The sequence below is a fragment of the Anguilla rostrata genome, chromosome 10 (genome assembly GCF_018555375.3).
Source record: "Anguilla rostrata isolate EN2019 chromosome 10, ASM1855537v3, whole genome shotgun sequence".
Lineage (NCBI taxonomy): Eukaryota > Metazoa > Chordata > Actinopteri > Anguilliformes > Anguillidae > Anguilla > Anguilla rostrata.
In genome coordinates, this window is record NC_057942.1 from 35,368,560 (window position 1) to 35,389,706 (window position 21,147).

A 21,147-nucleotide genomic window follows, 5' to 3' on the forward strand; every position below is an offset into this window, starting at 1 on the left:
TGCCTTCACTAATTAGTAATGCATCCCATAGGGATTACACCATCCAGATCTGGTCCACTTTGAAAGCAACAATGGTATTGTTTCATATCATTTTCCCTCAATGGAAAGATTACTAAAGATGGTGGTTTATCTATTGTCTGTCTGGGTATCTGTCTCTCTGACTAACTGACTGCCTCAACAGAGTATCTGTCTTTGTCTATATGTCAGTCCATATGTCTATATGGCTAAGGTTCATTTAAAGATAGAAAACTATGACATGCTCAATGCAGCCACGTGCTGTTTTCATTCAGCTCTTCAGTTGAGTGCTGACTTGCTCAACACTATTGCCTAAAAAAGAAATGGCACCATTTTGTGTATTCGTGTACAGTCAAAGGCTAAAACAGGGTGAGTGATGGCCAACCAGAAAAGTGTTCAGGTAGAGAGAAGACTGTGAGAGTTATGAGCATCTCGCAATCTGAAGGTCAGCAAATCTTCAAATCCAGAGAGATTATCAGACTGATTAATATGCAGAACAGGTCCATTTCTGTTTGTCTAAAAGCTCTCAAACATTTAGCAATACTACCTTGCTAAATTGTTGCTAAATAGTGTAGCACCACAAATATTTATTATGCCTGCACTTCAGGTGTACTTAACTCATTTTCACATTAACCTCGTTCAGACAGCCTGCAAAAAAGTACTTCAGAACAAAAGTCTAAGTGTTTTGATAATGTTTTGTAAAAGCAACAGATCACTTGTGTATGAGGTCACGGTAACTTCTTGATTAGCACTGGCACTGTAATAACAATAGCAAATGTAGTTAATTTTACATTTAGCAGAATTTGGCTGGAATGTCATAACTGCAGCAAAGAAGTGGCCTTCTACGGTCTCCTCATGTCCTTTACCAATCAGGTTTTCTCAACAGGCAATGACCTGTTGGCTTTACGATGCTTGATTACACTTTCAGCTCGACTGTAAAACAGTGGAGAGTTTAGCTCTGCCTTTTGTCCCCCTGGCACAGATTCACAATAACTGAACAATAATGTTTATATTAGTTTTTAAATATAAATCTGCCCTGCCCTTCATGCTGTACAAATTCCACATTCCTGAAGTTAAGGGCTAGGATGAGTGAACGCTAGGGGGTTAGTAATTTATTAGATTGGACAAAATTTTAAAGATAATAAATGAACACTTACATGCCACACACTCATAATGCAGGGTGGCAGGTATCATTGTGTAACTGACTGTTTAATCATCACAATTACAGCTACAACAGTACAAACATGTTTCAGATCTTCAATAAGCTTGATTATTAACCATTAACCATTGCTGTGTTCAAATAAAACAAAACCGTATGAAGAACAATACACTTCTTGATTTAAGTTAAAATATTAGTCTTGAACAGAGTGAATACTGACTCCATATTAAGTGCAGGCATTATGCTAAATATAAATGGATAATTCATTCTGCAGGAAAGCACCAAGCGCCTCTTTCTGTATGCGCAAGTGTAGAAATCACATTCATAATGCGTGCTGGGAGAGGCCCTATGAGAATAACTCATTTAAGATATTTATGGGACAAATATATCACACTAGCAGTGTTCTGCTGCAAATAGATCCTGCTGCATCAGACATCTGGATGACTTAGGCAGTGATAGGGGAACTCCTGACTCAACGTTCCATTAAGTCTTTGGCTTTGATTTCTTTTTTTTTCCGGATAATCAAACAGCTGGGATATTTAATAATATTTCTTTTATTATATACTGTCATACGCAGCGCAATAAATGTCAGTTAAATTTCGGAGAATCATTCGGACCGATACATTTGTCTAGTTGCCGAGGAGGATCCGTCTGGCTGACGAATCACCCAAGAGGCCTTTTCTGAAGATGCTGTCCATTCCGACTGCAAGGGAGATCGCAGCAGATTTAAAGATAAGTGTGACGAGTGTACCTGCACTTTCAAACAAGAAAAAGGCAGAACATTAAGTCTGAACTCATTGTCACATTTATTGGTTTAGCATCTTTTTACACATTCTGCTACTTGCTCATCAATCAGTGTTCAGCACAGGATTCAATCCTGCAACCCCAGAGTCCAGTGCAGAAACCATGGCATTGCACAATGTCCTGTATTCAAATACATAGTACATCCCCTCTGCTGAACAATATGCAAAGAGGAAGTGGAACGGCAGACTTTAGGGTTCTTTGTCATCGTCACATGGCAAAAACAAAACAGAATACAATCAAAGGTGAATAAACAAAGCAAGGCTTTTTGAAACATTGTGATAAGCATCTCCTGAGAGTGCCTCATGAAATGACTGGATTTGGATTTTTTCAAATAGCTGCTAATGTGCACCTATATCTCAAGTGGTGTCTGAACAAGCAGGCGTTATGAAAGGGGGGGGGGGGGGGGCTGATTATGCAAGATAGATAAAATAACATTTATTTACTTTTAATCTTAAGTCAATTTATGCTTGTACCTACTCCATACAAGGTGCAAGTTTAAAAGCTTCAATGTTGAAACATACAGAGCGCATCCTTGCTTTTTCATTAGCCTTAATATCACACAACAGTTTTAAACATTTATATACAGAGAATAAGAAAATGCTGTCTCATACAAATGAATGCCTTTTGTTACACCAAGTTTTTTTCCCCAAATATCATGTAGATGTTATTCTATTTGTCAAGAGCCACTGACAAAGGAGGTAGGCTAGTGTTATCTGAATTTGCTTTTTAGGCTGGTTGAAGTTAAGAACCATTAACCTGTTTTTCCTGCCATCAACACTAAACAGAACCACTAAAATCTGGGACCCAGGGTCAGTATACATTGATGTGCCACCATGCTATAACGGTGTAATAACATCATTCTTCGTGTTTCTGAGCACTTCCTCATGACTGTTAAAGCGGGAAGGAAACCTGAAGACTACCTTCTGAAGACAGCTGCTGGTTTGAGCCAAATTAAGGCACTCAAAATGTCTGTGATTTAGACGCTTGGTTGTATGCGCCAAGGACAGTTTAAGGCAGTTTTGTACACTGGTGTTTCCATTCCTTAATACATTGAAACCATGGAGAGAAAGCACCTCTTGAGTAAGCCTTGTCTGTGCTGTATGGGTAAAAGGTAGATATAAATAGCTGTTGGGATAGCAACACGGTAAATAGTTCAGAATTATATAACTCCAACATTCAACTGTAGCAGAGTTCATAAGACTCCACCAGTGATTAAATGTACTCTATTAGAGTTAATAATAAGCTCTCAGAATTGATTTAAAACTGAACATTTTGCCACGGAACGTCTAATGTCATGAGTGTACAGCAAGCGGCCTCTCAATGTAATGACCCAGAGTTTTTACACAACAGTTTTTATTGCACAAACAGATGAACACTGGAAATTGGCTCTTGTCTATCTGGGACAAACAAAGGTAACAAAGGACTGCACATCAGTCCCTTAGCTTCCTCTAGATAGAGTTTACCATCCAATTTCAAGCTCCCTTTGGAAAATTCAAATGGAGCCTAAATTATCTTTTTTTTTTCTTCTTATAAATAAGGATTTTGCCTTTGACCCGACCCTCAAATAACAGAGCAGGGGGAAAACAGTCCTTATAAAACAGAGCATAAGAAAATATGTCCTGGGTGAAAAAGCAGAAGCTCAACAATAGAGCCACCCCCCCAAACCCACACCCCTCCCCACCAACCCCCCCACCTCCCATCCCCGCCCCAGCCCCGAGAGTCCGTCCACAGAGACCAGTCCACACGTCCGCACTTCCTCGCGTGTGTAAAAAAAGGAACATCTGTACATGAAAGATAATAAAACAAAACTCTTGTGGCACTTTATTTTCCTTTATAATTCTGATTAAATATTGGCATCCAGAAAATTAGCATGATAAAAAAGAGAGAGAGAGAGAGAGAGGGAGAGAAATCCCAGGGTTTCAGTCCGCTGGCAGTCCTACGACACGGGCAGGTGCTGTTTGATGATTTCCCTGGACTGTGGGGGTATCCTGTCGGGGAAGCGCACCTGGAACTCCACTATCAAGTCACCGCGCTGGGAGGGGGTCTTTGGGAAGGGGAGCCCCTCCCCTCTCAGTCTCTTGACTGTGCCCGGCTTGACGACCTCCCCGCAGGGAAGCGGTATCACTCGGTTGTCCATGGTGGGAATGTTCACTGTGCAGCCACAGAGAGCCTGTGAGGAAACAGAGCCGTCCTGGTTAGCGCCCGCGTAAGCTGGCCCTTCATAGACACAACACCAAATTAGGTCACTTGGAACAGCAGTCAGATACTGTTTAATATTGCTGCAGTTTAAATGCTTTGAAACTTGCTTTGAAGCATACAAAAAAATTGCTTTACCGAGACAAATACCTAAGGTGATATGCAACCTTGCTTAAGCTCTCTAAAGATCTTGAAGTCCCAACTAGCATTGAGATATACAAATCCTCAGTTTCACAAGCCAGTAGCCTGAACTGTTACTCTACATTAGTACGCTGTATCATTTACATAAGACCGCCTCAACAGCACTCTCCCTGACAGGAAGTCGCTAACGTGACCACTAGGGATTTCAGTGCTAACTGAAGGGGCTCTGGTGATACAGGGGAATTCACCAGCTTCAGAGCTGACTGATGAGAGATGATCTAGAACATTCCTATCCAACATTACAGGGGTATGCAGAGCGGTTTTTCCATCTGGGAACAAGACTTGGCAAGTGCTTCAGGCAGGAAGTATCACATCACTTCTCTCAGCTTGTAATTCGAAATGAAAATTTTGAAACCTTTCCTGACTCAATGCCTGCTGGGAAGAGTATTATATTGGAGCATTAGTCTGTGCTGTGTGGATGGTCTGTGTGTAGTATTAGTCTGTGCTGTGTGGACAGTCTGTGTGGAACTTTAGTCTGTGCTGTATTGATGGTCTGTATGATGCATTGGTCTGTGCTGTATGGACGGCCTGCATGGACCATTGGTCTGTGCTGCATGGCACAGACCAATGGTCTGCAGCCTGAGCTGTATGGATCAGTGCTGTCCAGCTGACTGTGATTGGCTCCTTTACACGTGGGAGTGTGAGTGTAAGCGTGCGTGGGAGAGCCGGTTTAAATGTGAATGCATTCGCATGTCGTGGGAGAGCGAGCGGAACTCTGTGACAATGCGGATGAGCTCACCGCGACTCTGACTGCGTGGGAGTGTGTGCGCGAGCGTCTGTGTGCTCGCAGACGCACTCCTGGCACGGATCGCCGTGTGGGTGTGTGTGTGTGCGCGAGTGAATGCGGGGGCTGGGGGGGAGAAGGGGAGGGGAGGGGAGGCGCTGCAGGAGGGACCTAATTTTAGCAGCTGTCCTCATTTCGTAGCGCTGACGAAGTAGCCGGAGAAAAGGCTGAGGTGGTAAATTTTTGGTGTGTTTGTCAGGCGGGCCGGGACCGCGCTGGGCCTAGCAGGGGCGACGGAGGAGCCGGGAGAGGCTCGGGAAGCGGAGAGCGCCACGGCCTACAGGCAGGGGGCGCAGTCACATGACTCAGACTTTTCTCCCGGCACTGTCCGAGCTTGTTCATTACACCGAATGAAGACAAGGGGACAGACTAAACCTGAAGAAAATGCGCAAATAAAAATATTTACAAGTCTAGGAAGGCAGTAATGATTGTGATATAGCGGATGAAGACGGTTTCTGTGGGCGTTCTCTAGGGGGACCTGTTTCAATCGTGAGTCGTGACCGCGTTTCCACGGTAGCGCACGCGTGGAAGATGCAGCGTTCCTCCAGATTAAATTCCCCCGTGACAAAATTCCCTTTATGTCAAAAAGTCTGTGGAGCGGTTTTACTGGGCCGAGTTTCTGTGAAACAGTATAAATACACTCAGACGGGCCAGAGCAGCTGCCTCGGGACACAGGGGGGGGATTCACTACCACTGACATCAGCTCCTTCCTAAAGTACCGCCATCGGAGCATTAACGGAAAGATACGGCTGGCTAATACTCACACACATTTGGGGCTAGCCATAAACAGCAGCTTCTCCTCTACCCAGATATTGAACAGAGGAAATGAAGACCAGCAAGAAATCCTTTCAATCTGATAAGTGATGTGGGAATCTTGGAAATGGAAATGGGCTTCTGATCACGAGGACAATGTAGTCCAGGGCTCTGAGGTAACCGTGCACTCTCTGAGCCGGGACCTGCTTATCGTACGTACGACTGTGTCCTGACAAAACCGTTCCCGAAAACAAAGCTAGTAGGGGACATTTAACGCATAACAGACACCCACAAGGAGTCACGATCTGGCCTCCAAGACTCGCCCCTCCCAAACCCCCCCCCCCCCAGTACACTGTTCTCAAATTGAACAGAGGACAGAGTCCTGCCAAACTACTTCTGGAAGCATCCCAAAAAGCATTCAATCCGAGGACACATTCACACCGTACTGACAGACGGCGATTTACAAGAAGAACAACTCGGACCGCTAAAGAGCAGCCAGTTTTCCAAGCGCATTATTGCCTTGGGTGATGACTTAAAAGTGCCTTATTCTGTTGCAAAAGGGATTTAATTGGCCAGATGAAGCTCGGAGATATCCACGCCCCCTCATCCCCGCAGTTTTTTGCTTACCCACCACAGAAGCGATTAATTGTCAAAACAAACCCACACACACTTTTCTACCTCACTGGTTCTCAGGGGAATGGTTCTCTCGGATCTGGCTCTAATTGCGCACCACCTAAGATGGGGAGTCCTATAATCTGGAGTCTAAATAAAGCTGGAAAGAGCTGACTTCCCCATCTAGTTACCAAGGTGTGGCACACAGAAGGTCAGTCAGGAACAGCCAGTCACTTATAATGTATTCCAAGTCTGGAGAAGCATCTAATTTTATTCATTGCATGTAAGACAGTACCTCTCCAATAACAAACCCCAAGGTCAGTCCCGATTGACATGTGACCATTTTAGGCAATGGCTGCTCGGGAAATTCTCTGAAGAGATGTCTGGACTCTCCTGTCTGGGTCACCAGTTTAATAAAGCAACCCATGTAATTACATTAAGCAGTTAGGGTTAACTAAATGTACTTTGTTTAATAGATAAAGTACATCTTACATGACCCGAAATGCAATACCAGACCTGCCCCAACAACATAATAAATTAATATTAATTGGGCTGGGATGTGGGAAAAGGGGGTCCCTGAGATTGGTCAAAGAACAGTCCTCCCACACTCACCAGTAATTGGAAATGTGAGGTTATAATGAAAAATAAATTGATTGGCAGCTTCATACTAGTGTAGTGTGTACAAAGCAGTCGCATTTATCTTGAGACGTTCTTTGACTTCAACCATTATTTGAATAAATCAAAAGTGTTTAACATTTTAGACAGTTGCTAAGCCTTACATAATGGACCTGACATGTGAAAATGTCAATTTTCTTTTCAAAGGGAAGCTTCAAAAGATCACGCCACCGGCGTTCAAAGAGAAACCGCCACGAAGCCGCGTCCTTTCAAAGCCGCGTGTTTTCTGGCCGGCGGCCACGCCGTTTTTTTCCTTTTGATTCCCGCGGGGCCCCGCCGTTCCAGTTTATATAAATCACTCCCAAATCTCCCATGAGAAGCGAAGGCCCCTGCCACGGCCCCGGCCGCTAGCGTGTGAGATCACGGAAATAGCATTGCGGTGTGTAAGTACCTGCGCCTGGACCGGAGTGTTAACACGGCCTTAACTCCGGCATCATGCTCTGCAGGCGAGGCACTGCGGTGTGTCACACAAGTCTGGGACCGACAGTCACGGTCTTAACTTAACTGGACGTTATGAGGACGCAAACAAAAAATAGCTTCCGATGAAGTCGAAGAGGGCGCGACGTTGACCCTGCGAATCTAGTGCGCGTTGTTAGCGTGTAGAGCAGTCGCAGACCGCAAACCGTCGTTGAGAAGCAGCCACATGGCCAGCGCTCTCTCACTTAACCGCTACACGAATAACGCTGTTTCGACAAGCGAAATATAAACCTCTGCTGGGTGGAAAGGATCCAAACACTCTGACATGCTACCCTTTGAAAATCCAGCTCTCTCTTCCAAGAAGGCACTGGCAAAAACAACAGTAATTTAATCAGCTGGAGGTATACCGAGTCGAGGGCGGACTCTGGACGAATGCCGGCTTTTGCTTGGGGGGCTGTGTGTGGTGCAAATCCCAAAGGAAATGCTAAACCTGATCCATGTCAGACAACCAAACCATGAGGTAGCCAGGTAGCCAGCTGTAGGCTATCAGATGTTTTAAAAACTATTCACATTTATATATACATATATTCCCAGAATATTCACATTTCTGTCTAATAATACTAATTTAATAATTTAAATGTATATTGCACATGCCTACTGTAAAGCACTAGCTGCTGTAGTTTTGAGTTTAATGTATATTTTGAGTTTGTACATATTTTAAAATATGTTAAGATTTTTCCAAGGGGTAGCCAGCGCAGTGCCAAGAAACTGTCTTGAACTTGTAACAGAGAAACAGTTCCAAAGGCACAGCTAAAAATATTCTTCAAAAAGGAGTTTCCAATTAAGCAAGCGGCATAAAATGTACTGCCTTTGGCTGTTACCGCCCTAGCTTGAGATATTGCCTGCACAGCTCTATAGTGCTGGCATAGGCTTTTCGGAGGGCGGTCGCTGCAAATTAGCGGATGACACATGGGCACGAGATTCTTGGGCGCTCGCACGCCCATGGGAAACGGCCATTTACCGCCGGCACCCCCGCTTTCGGTCCGAAGGGTGTGTGTGGCCAGGCAGGAAGCAGACCCATCAACAGTCCCCCGCCAACAGCTCGTGGTGATTCAGCCATTTCGTCCCTGAGGTAAGGCCTCTCTATCTAAGAAATACGTCTGCTACCTACAGCAAGGGACTTGATTGGCCTAGCATTAACAACCAGCTGTGACACTTTACAGACAGATTCTTCCTCCCCCTGTTGTGTGGACCTTCAATGTGAAAGACTTGGCTCCCAGGTACTCTCTCTGTCTCTCCCCCTCTATCTCAGCCTGAGAAGTGAATCTCTCTCACTCTCGCTCTCTCGCTCTCCCTCACCCCCCCCCCCCGTCAATGTGAGGAGTGAAGCTTGCCTGGTCTGGTGACCGATGGATCAGTCACACAAATGACCACCTGGTCACAGCTGAATCCACAGGACGGTGTCTCTGCTCTCACACCGTGCTTGACCATTTCAAACAGTGCCCTGGGCTTTCTGAGAGGTTATGTATGCCAAATGGATGATTACTCTGTACTTTACAGCTGCCTATAGGGCTTTGGGAGCTTGGATTTAAAGATATGTTTCTATCCCCACACACATTAGGCACTCAGCAAGTCAATCAAGCTGAATCTGGATAACTGCAAACAACTGAGCAAATTCTGAACTGGAAAACTACTTGATGGGCACCCCTGGACTAAGAGTTCCAATACGACTAATACATACGATAGGCACAGCCCTGGGGAAGCACTGGTCGACTAATTAAATGCTATGTACGTCACCGCCCCTTCAGAACTGAGCACAGAAACGTGCAGAACGCCTCTGCACCATCACACCTGAACAATGGCTGTTCATCTAAAATCTCAGCAGAAGTGCTCTGGCTGAGTGTTAAAGCACTATGGCATTTCCACTGTGTGAGCTCACAAGTTCCCACAGGCTGGGAGCTGTCAGAACACGACTCTGAGGGGGAAGGGGGGGTGGGTATGAGGTGGGTGACTGTGAGACAAAAGCCAGTCTCTGGTTGAGGATTTCAACCGGGGGGTCGCAATGCATCCAAATGATGTATCACCATCTGCCAGTTCAGAAATTAATAGTGTTTCACCATTAGAGAATAATATTTATAGTTTTGTCTAGCAGGTGAGGAGAAACAATCACTTTGATGTCCTTTTCCACATGGCTCAATCATCTTTGCCATTTTCAGATACCGAGGGAGATACATAATCCTAATAAATTATTTTGTAATAGTTCAAGGAATGAGCTAAAATTTCACCTCTATATTGCAGAACTCATTTCGCAAAGATGGAAAAAGATAAGGACATTTTGACCTTGCAGTAGATTGATGGTGATTTAATGACAACACTGAGCACAGACTGTCTGGGCTTTGTCCATCTGACAGGGGTAACAACTGGCCAAACAGTGCAATAATCCCATCAGTTTACACGCCAAGTGAAAAGCTCTAGCTCAAGTTTTAGTTTCTAGCTCCACTTCTTTCCCATGGAAATGCGATTTGTGGATTCAACCCAGGATGGGTGTCCCACTGAATGGGCTCAACAAAGATTAGAAAAATGAAGCCAAACCGTCTTACTGCATTAATTTTATCATCATAAGAGCTCACTGTGGATTTGTGAAGTTCTATACATCGTATAAGATGCACTGAATTCTTTTTGGCCCTGAGATATAGCAACAGTCCCAATGTATAGACTTGATCAAAGTCATCTATTCTTAGTTTAACTCGGTTGGGTTCATGAACCACATTTGGAGCGGCTTAGTCTATATAAACTGAAAATGGCCCCATCATACAGTATGCATAATTGCTCCATATTGACCTCAGAAAGTATGTAATTATTCGGTCAGAATGAGTCTCCTAAATGTAATTTCACATTAAGATCCCTACTCAGAGACCACTCAAAGGTTCATGGTCTTAGTGGAGCCATATTCTCACAGTAGTGATCATGCATTCCTTAATAAGACTCACAGTAATGGAAACTTGCATATGAGAAAAGAATAAATACCTTAAGGATATACAATATCCTAGTACCGATATTTACTAAAAGAAATCCATGTTCACTGTAAACTTAAATAAATTATGCAGGACAAAGTGCTCCTTGGTTTTGGTAGCTTTTACAGATTACAACAATGACAAGTCCTTCAGTAATATCTCAAGATTTAATAGGCTAACGACAGTTAAAAGAGTATGAAAAATGCTCCCTTCCTCAACCCCCTGTTTTATGTTGGGGGAAACGTACCTCTTTAAGACTGATCCTAGCAGTGTAGATGATGTTGGCGCCGTCCCTCTTGAAGTGCGGGTGTCCTTTGTCCTTGAGCACGAAGGCGATGTCGGCGGGGATGTTCTCCGGCGTCTCGTCGCCCTCCTTGGGGAAGGTGATCTTGGTTCCCTCCTTCCAGCCCCTCTTGATGACGATGTTGAGGATCTTGTCTTCGGTGCGCAGGGTCCTGCCGTCGGGGTTGACCCTCCGGCGGGTGATCTTCATGCGCTTGGTGCAGCCGTGGAAGATCTCCTCCAGGGAGACGCGCAGCTCGTGCACCACCGGCGGGTCCTGGACCTTGCGCCGGCTGCGCTGGGCCTCCGAGTGCAGCCGGCGGCCCCCGCCGCCCCCGCCGTGGTGGAACCCGTTGATGCCGTTGAAGCCGAAGCGGGCGAAGGGGCTGAAGGGGTCGTCGTCGCCGTCCAGGTCGATGTCCATGTCATGGTCCCCGTGGTCCCCGAAGCCGTTGGTGGTCCCTCGGGAGCGGCTGTGGCCGAAGAACATGTCGAAAGGGTTGGAGCCCCCGAAGAAGGAGGCGAAGGTGGCGTGAGGGTCCCCATGGAAAGTGTAGTGGTAGGTGTTTCCCTGCCCTCCGGTGGTTCCCCCTCCACCAGTTTTCAGACCTGTGAGATGAAGGACGAAGACGTTTATGAAGTGAAGAACCTCATCGGGGATCCACTCAATCACAATCCTACTTGATTTCATTCAGTTGGTGCTCAGCATAAAAAACAAAATGCTAAACCAGGGCCGCCCAACTCAGTTCCTGGAGATTTACAGTACATCCTGTAGGTTTTCATTTCAACCCCAATTTGGCACACCTGATTCTACTAATTAGCGGTAATTCCAGGAGCAGGGTTGGGCAGTCCTGGGCTTAACTAAGTTACTGTCAACTGGATATCAGGCCTTTGTTTTTCTCTGCCCAAAAATGAGCTTGGAGAACATCCCTGAAGTGAACATCTCTTAATTTCCAGATGAAGCCTGTCAGTACATACTGTAGCCACCACACTTGATTTTTCAAGTCAATTATACCTTAGATATGTGGGTAATTACTCCAAGTGGGAGTCGCAATTTAGCAGGAGCTTTTGCAATCTGCGGTTAGTTCTTTGTATTAATGATGAGATAATCATTTTATATCTTGTGATTCTCACACCGTGTACTCTTCAGAATGTCAGCTAACAGGTAATACTTTGAGCTCAGGAGCATGCTGTGACAATCAGGTAAAAATCGGCCTCCTGCTGACAAGCCCTTTTACGAGCAAAGTAACATCCTGTCGCCAGTGCACATCCTAAGCCTGGGAAAATGTGAAATAATCTTTGGGGTTAAAATGAGGCCATGTCAGATTTAATGTGTGTGGATTCAGAGTCTAAGTGGAGAAGATAGGCATTCTCAGTTTCATGAACCGTATCTATGGAGAACCAGTGTGCATTCTTATAAATGCAAAAGAATCCTAACTTGCATACACTCCATCGGAAGACCTGCACTTTAATGAACTCACAACAGCAAGTAAGAATCGGATTATTTAGCAAGCGAATTTCACAGTTTAGGTGAAAGACACAAAGAGGATTTTGTATGTTGCCAATAGAAAGAAGACCACTTATATGGGGGGGCTACAGTGAAGATGCATAGGTTCCTACAGAAGCATACACATTACAGTCACAAAGTGTAAGCTATATTAGTTCAGACTATATGCAAGGGGCATTCACGCCCCGTAATGCTTTATTTTAATGTAAAAACACAGAGGAGGAGGAGATCCTGATCTATTATTAAACACTGCAGTGGGCTCAGCAGACACCATATACATTTTTAATGAATCTGGCTTCGGTCCTGGATTCCCTGTTCGATACGATTTTGACCGATAGCCCGGAGCTCGTTAAGGACGGACACCGCTGCCAGAGCATTAGCTTGCAGGATCACGTTTCCACGGAGGCAGCGGCGGCGTTGATCGGCGTTCGCCCCGGTGGAGATTAGAAAGCTCGGAACAAAGGGATGCGCGCAGCGGTCTGTCGTCACCCCGACCCCCTTAGCGCAAGCCACACCGCGCACAGAAATGAGCTCGCGGCTGGTAGCCGAGATCAGAAATCGGGACATAGGGCTTTTTTGACAGTCGCCCTGTCCGGCCATTTTTAACTTGATCGTGCCGAGAATTAATCCACAGACAGGCACTAGCTAAAAAATTAATAAAAATCTGAGCCAGCAGTGACCTAAGTCTGTTCGGTACGAGCTACCTGTTTTCGCACAAGTGTGTTTGCATAAAAAATAGTTGAGCGGTTTTTGTTGGTCTGATTGGAGAGCACTCAACAGATTGTCACTGTTACATTCTCACTGCCCTGAAGAAGCAAGCTGCAGCAGAAACTGTCCACACCATGTGCTATTCTTAACCCGGGGTGGCTCAATTTAGCATGGTTTGGCCTTTAGAAAATATATGTCACATGTGGGAAAGAACCTGTCAGTCAATTAAAGATGAATTATAGGCGACCTCATTCTCAGGGTATTGTTAATAGGCTAAATTGGTTCTCGCTCCAAGTGTGACTGATTAGAGTTGAACCCTTGGATCAGACAGATGTATACTATAGTATGTTTGCCTGTGAAGGCTTTTTCAATGTGAAAGCACCCTTAAAAAAGCTTTAGATAGATAAATAACAAAAACATTTACGGAGCATACAAAACAAAGAACGGTTTCCATCAGTGATTTCAATTGGCTCTCATTTGTGAAGAAACACACACCAAGTAACATGACTTCACAAGAACTTCATTGTCAGGGACGTTTATGTCTTCTGGACAATGAAAAAGGTTGACCGTACAGGTGCTTCGGAAAATCACCAAAGCACTGGCAAGTCATCACTTTGTAAGGAAAAAAAACTTTTCCTCCAAACATTGTGCCAAAACAAGCTGGGATGTGGGCTTGTGTCATGGTAGGTTTATAATATTTCCATGCCAGGGTAAACATGTGCAGTGGAGAAGTACGATGCTATCAGTATGCATTTAGAACACAGTTTTAAAAATAAGCCCTTTGAGTGTCTGGATCTAAAAATAGATATCTAGCCTTGCAGCCAAAACAAAGGAAATGGTGGCCTGGAAAATGGCACAAAAAGTCAATTAAAGGGATCATTTCTACTTTGTGTGGTCTAAAATAGCTATCAGATGAAAGAGGCTCTTACATGGATATCGTAAACTATGCCAGTTTAACAACTCACCATGGAGTAATTCATTATTAGTGCATCTACTGAGATATTTATTGAATAGTTCATGTTCGTGGAAACCCCTGGCATTGAACAGGGGTGGGGGGGGGGGGGGGTGGAGTCTGTTGCCGGCTGAGGGAGAGGGAGGAGCAGACTGCAGATTTGGCCGCCACATAAAAACCTGCCCAGTGCTGGACATTGGAGGGAAACCTGGCAACACATTCTGAGGGACATCAAATCCTTCCTGGGTGCCTCGTGCCCTGTGTTCGGCGCTGTAAAGCTGTGAAGCCGAAGCCACATTATTTCTAAAGATAGATAAATCACGCTGGCACGTTGCCCGGCACAGAGGAACTCTGAATCACAGAGCGTGACATTGACTGAATCCACAATCCGCTGCCATCTCACTCTTATTTTTGGGTTAGCGCTACACACTACCACCATTTTATACCTCCTTGCTTTCATCATGTTCTTTTATAAAATAGCTTCATAAACCTGACTGGCATCTCAGGAAGTGAGGACACGGCTTAGAGCTTTTTTTTTACATGGAGAATCTCTACTGTGGGGGTTTTCCTGATGCCGTTGCCAGAGAACACATAGTTTTAGACAGACTGGTATTGCTCACAAACAACAGTAGCTTATGTAATGCGGGTACTTCAATAACAACCCACCTCTGCCCGTCTAAGTTATTTCTGTTTGGTTAGCAGTGATTAGATGAGGTGGTCTTGGAGCTCAGATCATTCTGCTATCTGAGTATATATACATATAATAACAAGCAATCTCATTAACCAATTCACTTGACATTATGTAAAGGCTTAGCTAACCTTATCCAGGGTGATGTTTGCTTTAACCATGTACAGATTAAAATATTTACTCCAACATTCTGTTGATGTACCTTGCTTAAGGGTGCAACCTGGAATTTGAGCCTAGCAGCCACACCGATCTCGAACCAGATTGCTCAACCTGCACTTCATGTTACCAGACTGGCCTGCCACTCACCCTCCTCGCCATACTGGTCGTATATCACCCTCTTCTTTGGGTCACTCAGCACTTCGTACGCCTCCGCGATCTCCTTGAACTTCTCCTCGGCGTTGGGGTCCTTGTTTTTGTCGGGGTGGAACTTGAGGGCCATTTTCCTGTAGGCCTTTTTGATCTCATCCTCGTTGGAGCCTGACTGGATCCCCAAGATCTTATAGTAGTCCTTCCCCATGGCCGTGATGGACAGACAGTGCACTTCCGGGACCACTCGTGCTTGCTGGCAAAACCAGGGTCACATTATTAGCCAGTCACAAAGGCGTTTGGACTGCACAGAAGGCGAAAATACATATAGCAGGGGAGAAGGGATTCTGGTCTCATTGCAAACTTCATCAGTGGAGAACGAGGCTACTTGCTCAAAATGTGCATGAAATTATGTTGTTTTTTATAAATGACCAATTTGCCTTTGAGTGTCAATTAGTAAAATTTAGACCAGACTCTCTTGCCACCTTCATAGCAGGCATAAGAAAAAAAGAAGAAAAACATGGGAGGAATGCAAGCTGATACTGTCAAAATGATTGATGCAAGGCATGTATGGACACATCAGGAACGGACAGATGTTGAGGGATTTTCGACTGGATGGGGTGTTGGCAGCCGTTGCATTGAAAAAAGAGGATTGCGTTCACACAGAGCTGTGCTATTAAGACCGCAAGAGTCCCACTTTGGACACAGCGTACCTTGTAGTGTCACCTCAACAGCCGTAGAGCTTCGAGTAATTTGCCACATGGTTCTACAAATACTCAGCGCCTCTATAAAACTACCCCGGCAGCGAATAGAAAATGACTCAGATAAACTTCGCGATCAAAATCTCATACACTTGGCAAATGCTGAGAAACTGAAAAGTGCGGCAAATCTTACTGCCATTCAGATAGAATGCTTCATTTCTCAACACGACTGAAAATGACATCGAGTGCCAGTGGATTTGTACTGCAGAGTGCAAGTCGGGGATTCTTAACACCCGGCACTTCCATCCCTTAAAGGAACCGTTTGTTTCTGAAAATGTGCTTAGAGTTCATACAACTGCAATCACTCCAACCAGAAAACAAAATTAAGCAGCTGACATGCATTTAAGAGAACGTTAATAGCTTGAGTTGATAACTCTGCATAACATGCATATCTGAAATGCCATAGATATTCAGATAGGATACACTATGAAAACTGTATGTGGTTGATAGTCTACAGCTTTGTGCCGCATGAATTTAGGCTACGATAAACTGAAAAAGCAAATCAAATGCTCGCAAAAGACGTCTATTATTCATTTCATTGTAAAGAGATAAAAATGATTGTAAACTGTGAACGAAAATACAATCAGCCATCACGCTAGAAACAAAAGCCAACCCTATAAGCTACAATACAATATCCACGTTTTGGAACCGCAGCTTTAAATAAAGTGTTTACAATATTGTTAGTGTTAATGTAACACTTTACAAGCAAATACGTGAAAATTCCGAATGCACTAAACAAAGAAATCTTTCAAGATTTGCCTGCTGTGAAACCACTGTCGCTCTCTTTAAAACGGAACACATTGGATACAAATTACGACCAAAACCTGAAACAAATTAGAACATTGCTAGTGCAATGATGACAAAATGAACATTTTCCTCTAATAAATGGTAGTCGTGTAAGCGACTAAATATGAACGGACGCTACGATAATGCGGCAACTCCCGTGTAGCTCGGAATCCACCGCGTGTAACTGAGCTAACAATAAAGAATAGGAGACGAAAAAAATCTGTCCACTCCCATTAGAGCGATTAGCCTAAAGGGAGACAATAGACACGCAGGACGTATACCAACATACCTTAACCATAAACTTTATGCTTTCAAATCACTCCGAACTGTCCTTCTGAACATGCTGGCATAAAGCCGACTGAACTGTTTGTCACAGTCAGTCAGAGTCTGACATTAGCCTACTGTTCGGTTGACGTCAGTGTTTCCCCTAGTTTATCAGAACCCCGGATTACCGGGGATATTTCAAAACCAGATGAACACTTAAAATCCCCCCAAATGCAAACCAAACACTGTAATGTGAAATAATAATAATATATTATAATAAGAATAATAATAATAATAATAACAATAATAATAATAATAATAATAATATTTCCTTATGCAGGCTACTTTTTCTAGAAGCAATGTAATGTTAGTAATGTAACATTTCCTTGGTTTGTAACCTATGCACAACATGAAATGATAGATCGCAGTTTTAAATTAAGACATTGAAACCGCTTATATCTTATTTAGAAACAGCAAGAGGAAATCGTATCCACACATTAACCTATTTGTAGACATAACTACATCCACTTCTCAGCGAATACACAGCAAAATTAGAGATTAGAGACCCCCAGAGTTTGAACGTTTGCGCCTGTCGCAAACGTTTAAACTCTGTCGCTCCTGTCCGAAGAGGCGAACTTCACGATGCCGGCTGCGAACAAAGTTCTTAGGAACTACCTTGCAACTCAGGGTGAAATGAGAATAATGGAATAAATAAATAAATCTTTACATCGGAAGTAACGAAACAAACAGCTGGATACAGTCATACAAATGGAATTTTAAGTGATTATTGTGGAAAAAATGTGTAAATCTTACCCCCATTATCCAGCTGTCATTGCTGTGTATAACCCGAACCTTACACTTAAGGTTTTTGTGTTTCAAACCAAACTGAGTCCAAATCAACACCATGTTTCAAGTTAAGCAAATCTATGTGTGCAGCCGTATTTTATATAAAACTCTGGGATCTTACCGTTTACGCGTACCGGTTTGCTGACTGCCAGCTCCGCTCCGGTTGTCAACCTACTGTATTCCGTGAACTCCGCCCACACAGCACGATCGTGCATCCCCGGGACCGCCCCCTCAGCACGCAGAAGGGGGGATACCGCGCTATTCGTTGCTCCGGCACATCCACTGCTTCGCTTACGATTCCCATAGCAAAGTCTCCGCCTACTTGGCTTTGGGTCTCCTTGTTGCCGGTATTGTTTTGTCATTGGTCTATTAATATGCTTTTGTCGTATTGGTTTGTTACTTTGTCTTTCTCTGTACTGGCATCGTGTCCTCTTATCCGAATGGATCAAATTGGTCATTCTAGCGCCTTTTAATTCAGATGATCAGTTTTTATTTATTTGTTTTTGCAGACCCTTCCCAGTTAACATTTGCTTTTGCTTTAATTTAAGCTGATGCGGAATCCCGTTAGATCTGGTTGGCATGGGAATTCTACCAAAAAAAAGAAGTCACGACATTTACACTGCAAAATCAGTACAAATTGTTCTGATACACGCCCGGGCTGGTTACGTGTCTATTTTTAACTCTGCCCCATAGACAGCAGAATGAACACAAGTCTCATTTACAATAGCTAATGTATAAAGTGTGTTAAATAGACATTAATATTTGGAGGCATAAATTGATCTCGTCAGATACATTAAATGTGTAAAAATTTCTATAAACATATCATGTCAATGTAATAATCAAACCAAAAATGAATAACGTACACGTATTTAATTCCGTGTCTAATTAGACACTTCATTGACATTTATTAATGAGTTTTCCGGCGTGAAACGGAAACCGTGGTTTCCTACGTGGTGTAAATGCTCATATGTATCATATTCAGCCGGTTACATTACGGCATCTGATACAGAACAGTGTGAGAATTCCTGCGGACATACAAGGATGTGCTTCCTGTTCTATGATTCAACCAATACGATGAGAGTAGTACTCAAGGATTCTCCACAGAAAGAGGAAACATGGACAAATTTGGTATGGCTTTTGCACATTCAAAGACAAGCGAAATCCCGGTAGCTCCCCGATGCCGGAGAGTGGATAAAAGAAGATATCTCGAATACGATGTGGGAATTTTGCCAGTACAGATGTTTTGCTGCTCTCATTCTGTCCTCACGAAGAGCTATTGCACAATTAAAACCACAGCATGCGATTGAACAGATCACAGTAATTAACGTTCATCAATTCCCCTTAAGATTTTTATTTATTTATTTATGAGTGTACAGACTGCCCGATAAAAGTGTAGTATTTATGACTGCCAAGAATGGTAACTTTGCCAGGATTGAGCTTGGTAGAGAGACCGCACTGACCTCTTTATGGATTAAGGTCTGTGTTAAGACATGTCCAGCATGAAGGGCAGAGTAGGTGGATTGAGAAAAACTGACTGGTTTAAAAAATAAAATGCCTTGTGGTAACATTGCCTGTGTTGAAATTTGGCTCTATACCCTGAGATTTTATAAATGGTTGATTTTATCTATGCTTTTCGGCAAGTCCTGGTCTATCCTCAACACAGCAGCTTTCCCATCATTTTTTTAAGGGTGAAACAAGCAAAACTACTTTTCAAGAAAGTATTTGTTTTTCTTTCAGTTGTTGTGTAGCAACTATTGCCATTTAATTGCGACTGAGAGGGAAAGTATCAAATCCCAACAGAACAGAAAATTACTGTGCATTGCTATTTCAATAATTACTGAGACTTCAGAGGGAAAAGCCTGCGAACACCTACAACTGAATTATCTGAAAACAAGAACAAGTCTGCCAAAACTTGACATTTCAAAACAAATGAGCTGCACTTGAAAAGCCACAGAGCTACATTTTTATGTTAGGTTATGGCATGCCATTTCATCTATGAATACAAATGTGTACACTGGCCATCTGTTATTTCTTGGTGAATCCCAATGATGACTTAGATTATTATGAGGGGTGACAATGTCATTTTGAAATTAAGAACAGAGCATAAGGTTTATTTTCATTAGGTTAATACGTGAAGCTGAGTGCCATAACTGTATACTACAAAAATCATGGCTCCTAACAAGTAGATCGTCAACTGATGAAAGAGAATTTCATTTCATTGGAGTCTCAATGTTCCAATGGGTCTTTGCAAAGGTACTGTACTGTACTTTAAGAAAACACAGGAACTTTGTTGGTCATAACGGCCTCAATTTTTCACAAAACATTGCAATCGTTACATCTCTTGAAAACCTCCAAAACAAATTTTTTTGAGAAAAACAACAACAACAAAAAAAAGCAATAATTTTGAGAGAACTGTTGACAACTCTCTTGAATCACTCATACCTTATTGCATATGCATGGCAGTGTGAATATAATGGGACACAGTGATAATGTGGAAACATACATGAGCTTGTCTTTGTGATTCAGTAGGTAGCATAATTCCTGAAAATCCTATTTTATTTTGCTTTCATATGTCTGAACATAGCACCAAATTGTATGTGAACCTTTTAGTGTAGGAAGGGCATTTCCTCTATGCTGGAATTCTTCAATTTAATTGAGATTTTCGTTTCCCCAAAAGAGTGGAGAATTTAAAAATGTTGTCTTAGCGGTGCCATTCTTTCAACTCATTTGAACTTTACCTCTGAACATTCTCCTCACCACACACTGTTCTTAACTGCAGTTTACTTCATTGTGCTTAAATCATTTCGATTGCTGGGGTCCGAACTCAATAGAGTAATGAAAAGGTTTATTTTAAGCAGGGTTTATATAGATTGTTTTGTTACGAAAATAATTCTCCTCCACAAACAAAGCCTGTGGGATACAAGTGCCCAACTTAGCCCCAGAAATGAGCAGAGTATTTTCAGACATAAACACAGGTAAACAATAACCCCGAAACCCCTCGCAGTGGGAAGTGGAAGATGTTGTGGGTTTGAGGAACAGTCTGACATTGCCATGGCGCCGGCTTGAAAACAATGGTTAGCAATGGATGTAAGACATACTGGTAGCTAGTTAATAGCTTCTATTGTGGTGTAATCTGGCCTTGTAGGTGGAACTGAGCTCCACCGCATTCTCTATGCCCAGCATAACCAGCAATTATGTGTGTTGTCTTTTCATAATAATTGCAGCGGCATGTCAGTGTCTTATGTAACATTTTACGCTTTGACATGTGTGTCAACGCTAGACACAAGGACACTCTTGTCAAGTGATTGCCGTTCACACACTGAAATTATAGTTACATACCACAAGATACGGGCTGCTTTGAGCAGACAACCAAGTTATCATAATTGTTCATTTATAATTAATCGTGTATTATTAAGC

General features: G+C 43.3%; 1 protein-coding gene across 3 annotated transcripts; it reads right to left on the reverse strand.

The window, feature by feature from the left end:
• Positions 1-1,963: 1,963 nt before the first annotated feature.
• On the reverse strand, positions 1,964-17,993 carry dnajb5 (DnaJ heat shock protein family (Hsp40) member B5). 3 transcript variants are annotated; one of them, XM_064296735.1, is made up of 4 exons: positions 17,852-17,993; positions 15,074-15,329; positions 10,878-11,521; positions 1,964-4,148 (listed from the first exon to the last, which is right to left on the reverse strand). In XM_064296735.1, the coding sequence occupies exons 2-4, from the start codon at positions 15,282-15,284 to the stop codon at positions 3,915-3,917; spliced, it is 1,089 nt and encodes a 362-aa protein (XP_064152805.1). In that variant the 5' UTR covers positions 15,285-15,329; positions 17,852-17,993; the 3' UTR covers positions 1,964-3,914. The 3 variants fall into 3 exon arrangements, with proteins under 3 accessions (XP_064152805.1, XP_064152803.1, XP_064152804.1); XM_064296733.1 differs by lacking the exon at positions 17,852-17,993 and adding an exon at positions 17,698-17,845; XM_064296734.1 differs by lacking the exon at positions 17,852-17,993 and adding an exon at positions 16,910-17,057.
• Between the last annotated feature and the right edge of the window lie 3,154 nt (positions 17,994-21,147).

Excerpts from the sequence above, each read along its gene's own strand:
- dnajb5 (XM_064296733.1), bottom strand. The coding sequence starts at position 17,790 with ATGGTGTTGATTTGGACTCAGTTTGGTTTGAAACACAAAAACCTTAAG. Across the intron at positions 11,522-15,073 it reads CGACCAGTATGGCGAGGAGG|GTCTGAAAACTGGTGGAGGG; the intron begins GTGAGTGGCAGG and ends TTCATCTCACAG. Across the intron at positions 4,149-10,877 it reads CTAGGATCAGTCTTAAAGAG|GCTCTCTGTGGCTGCACAGT; the intron begins GTACGTTTCCCC and ends GTTTCCTCACAG.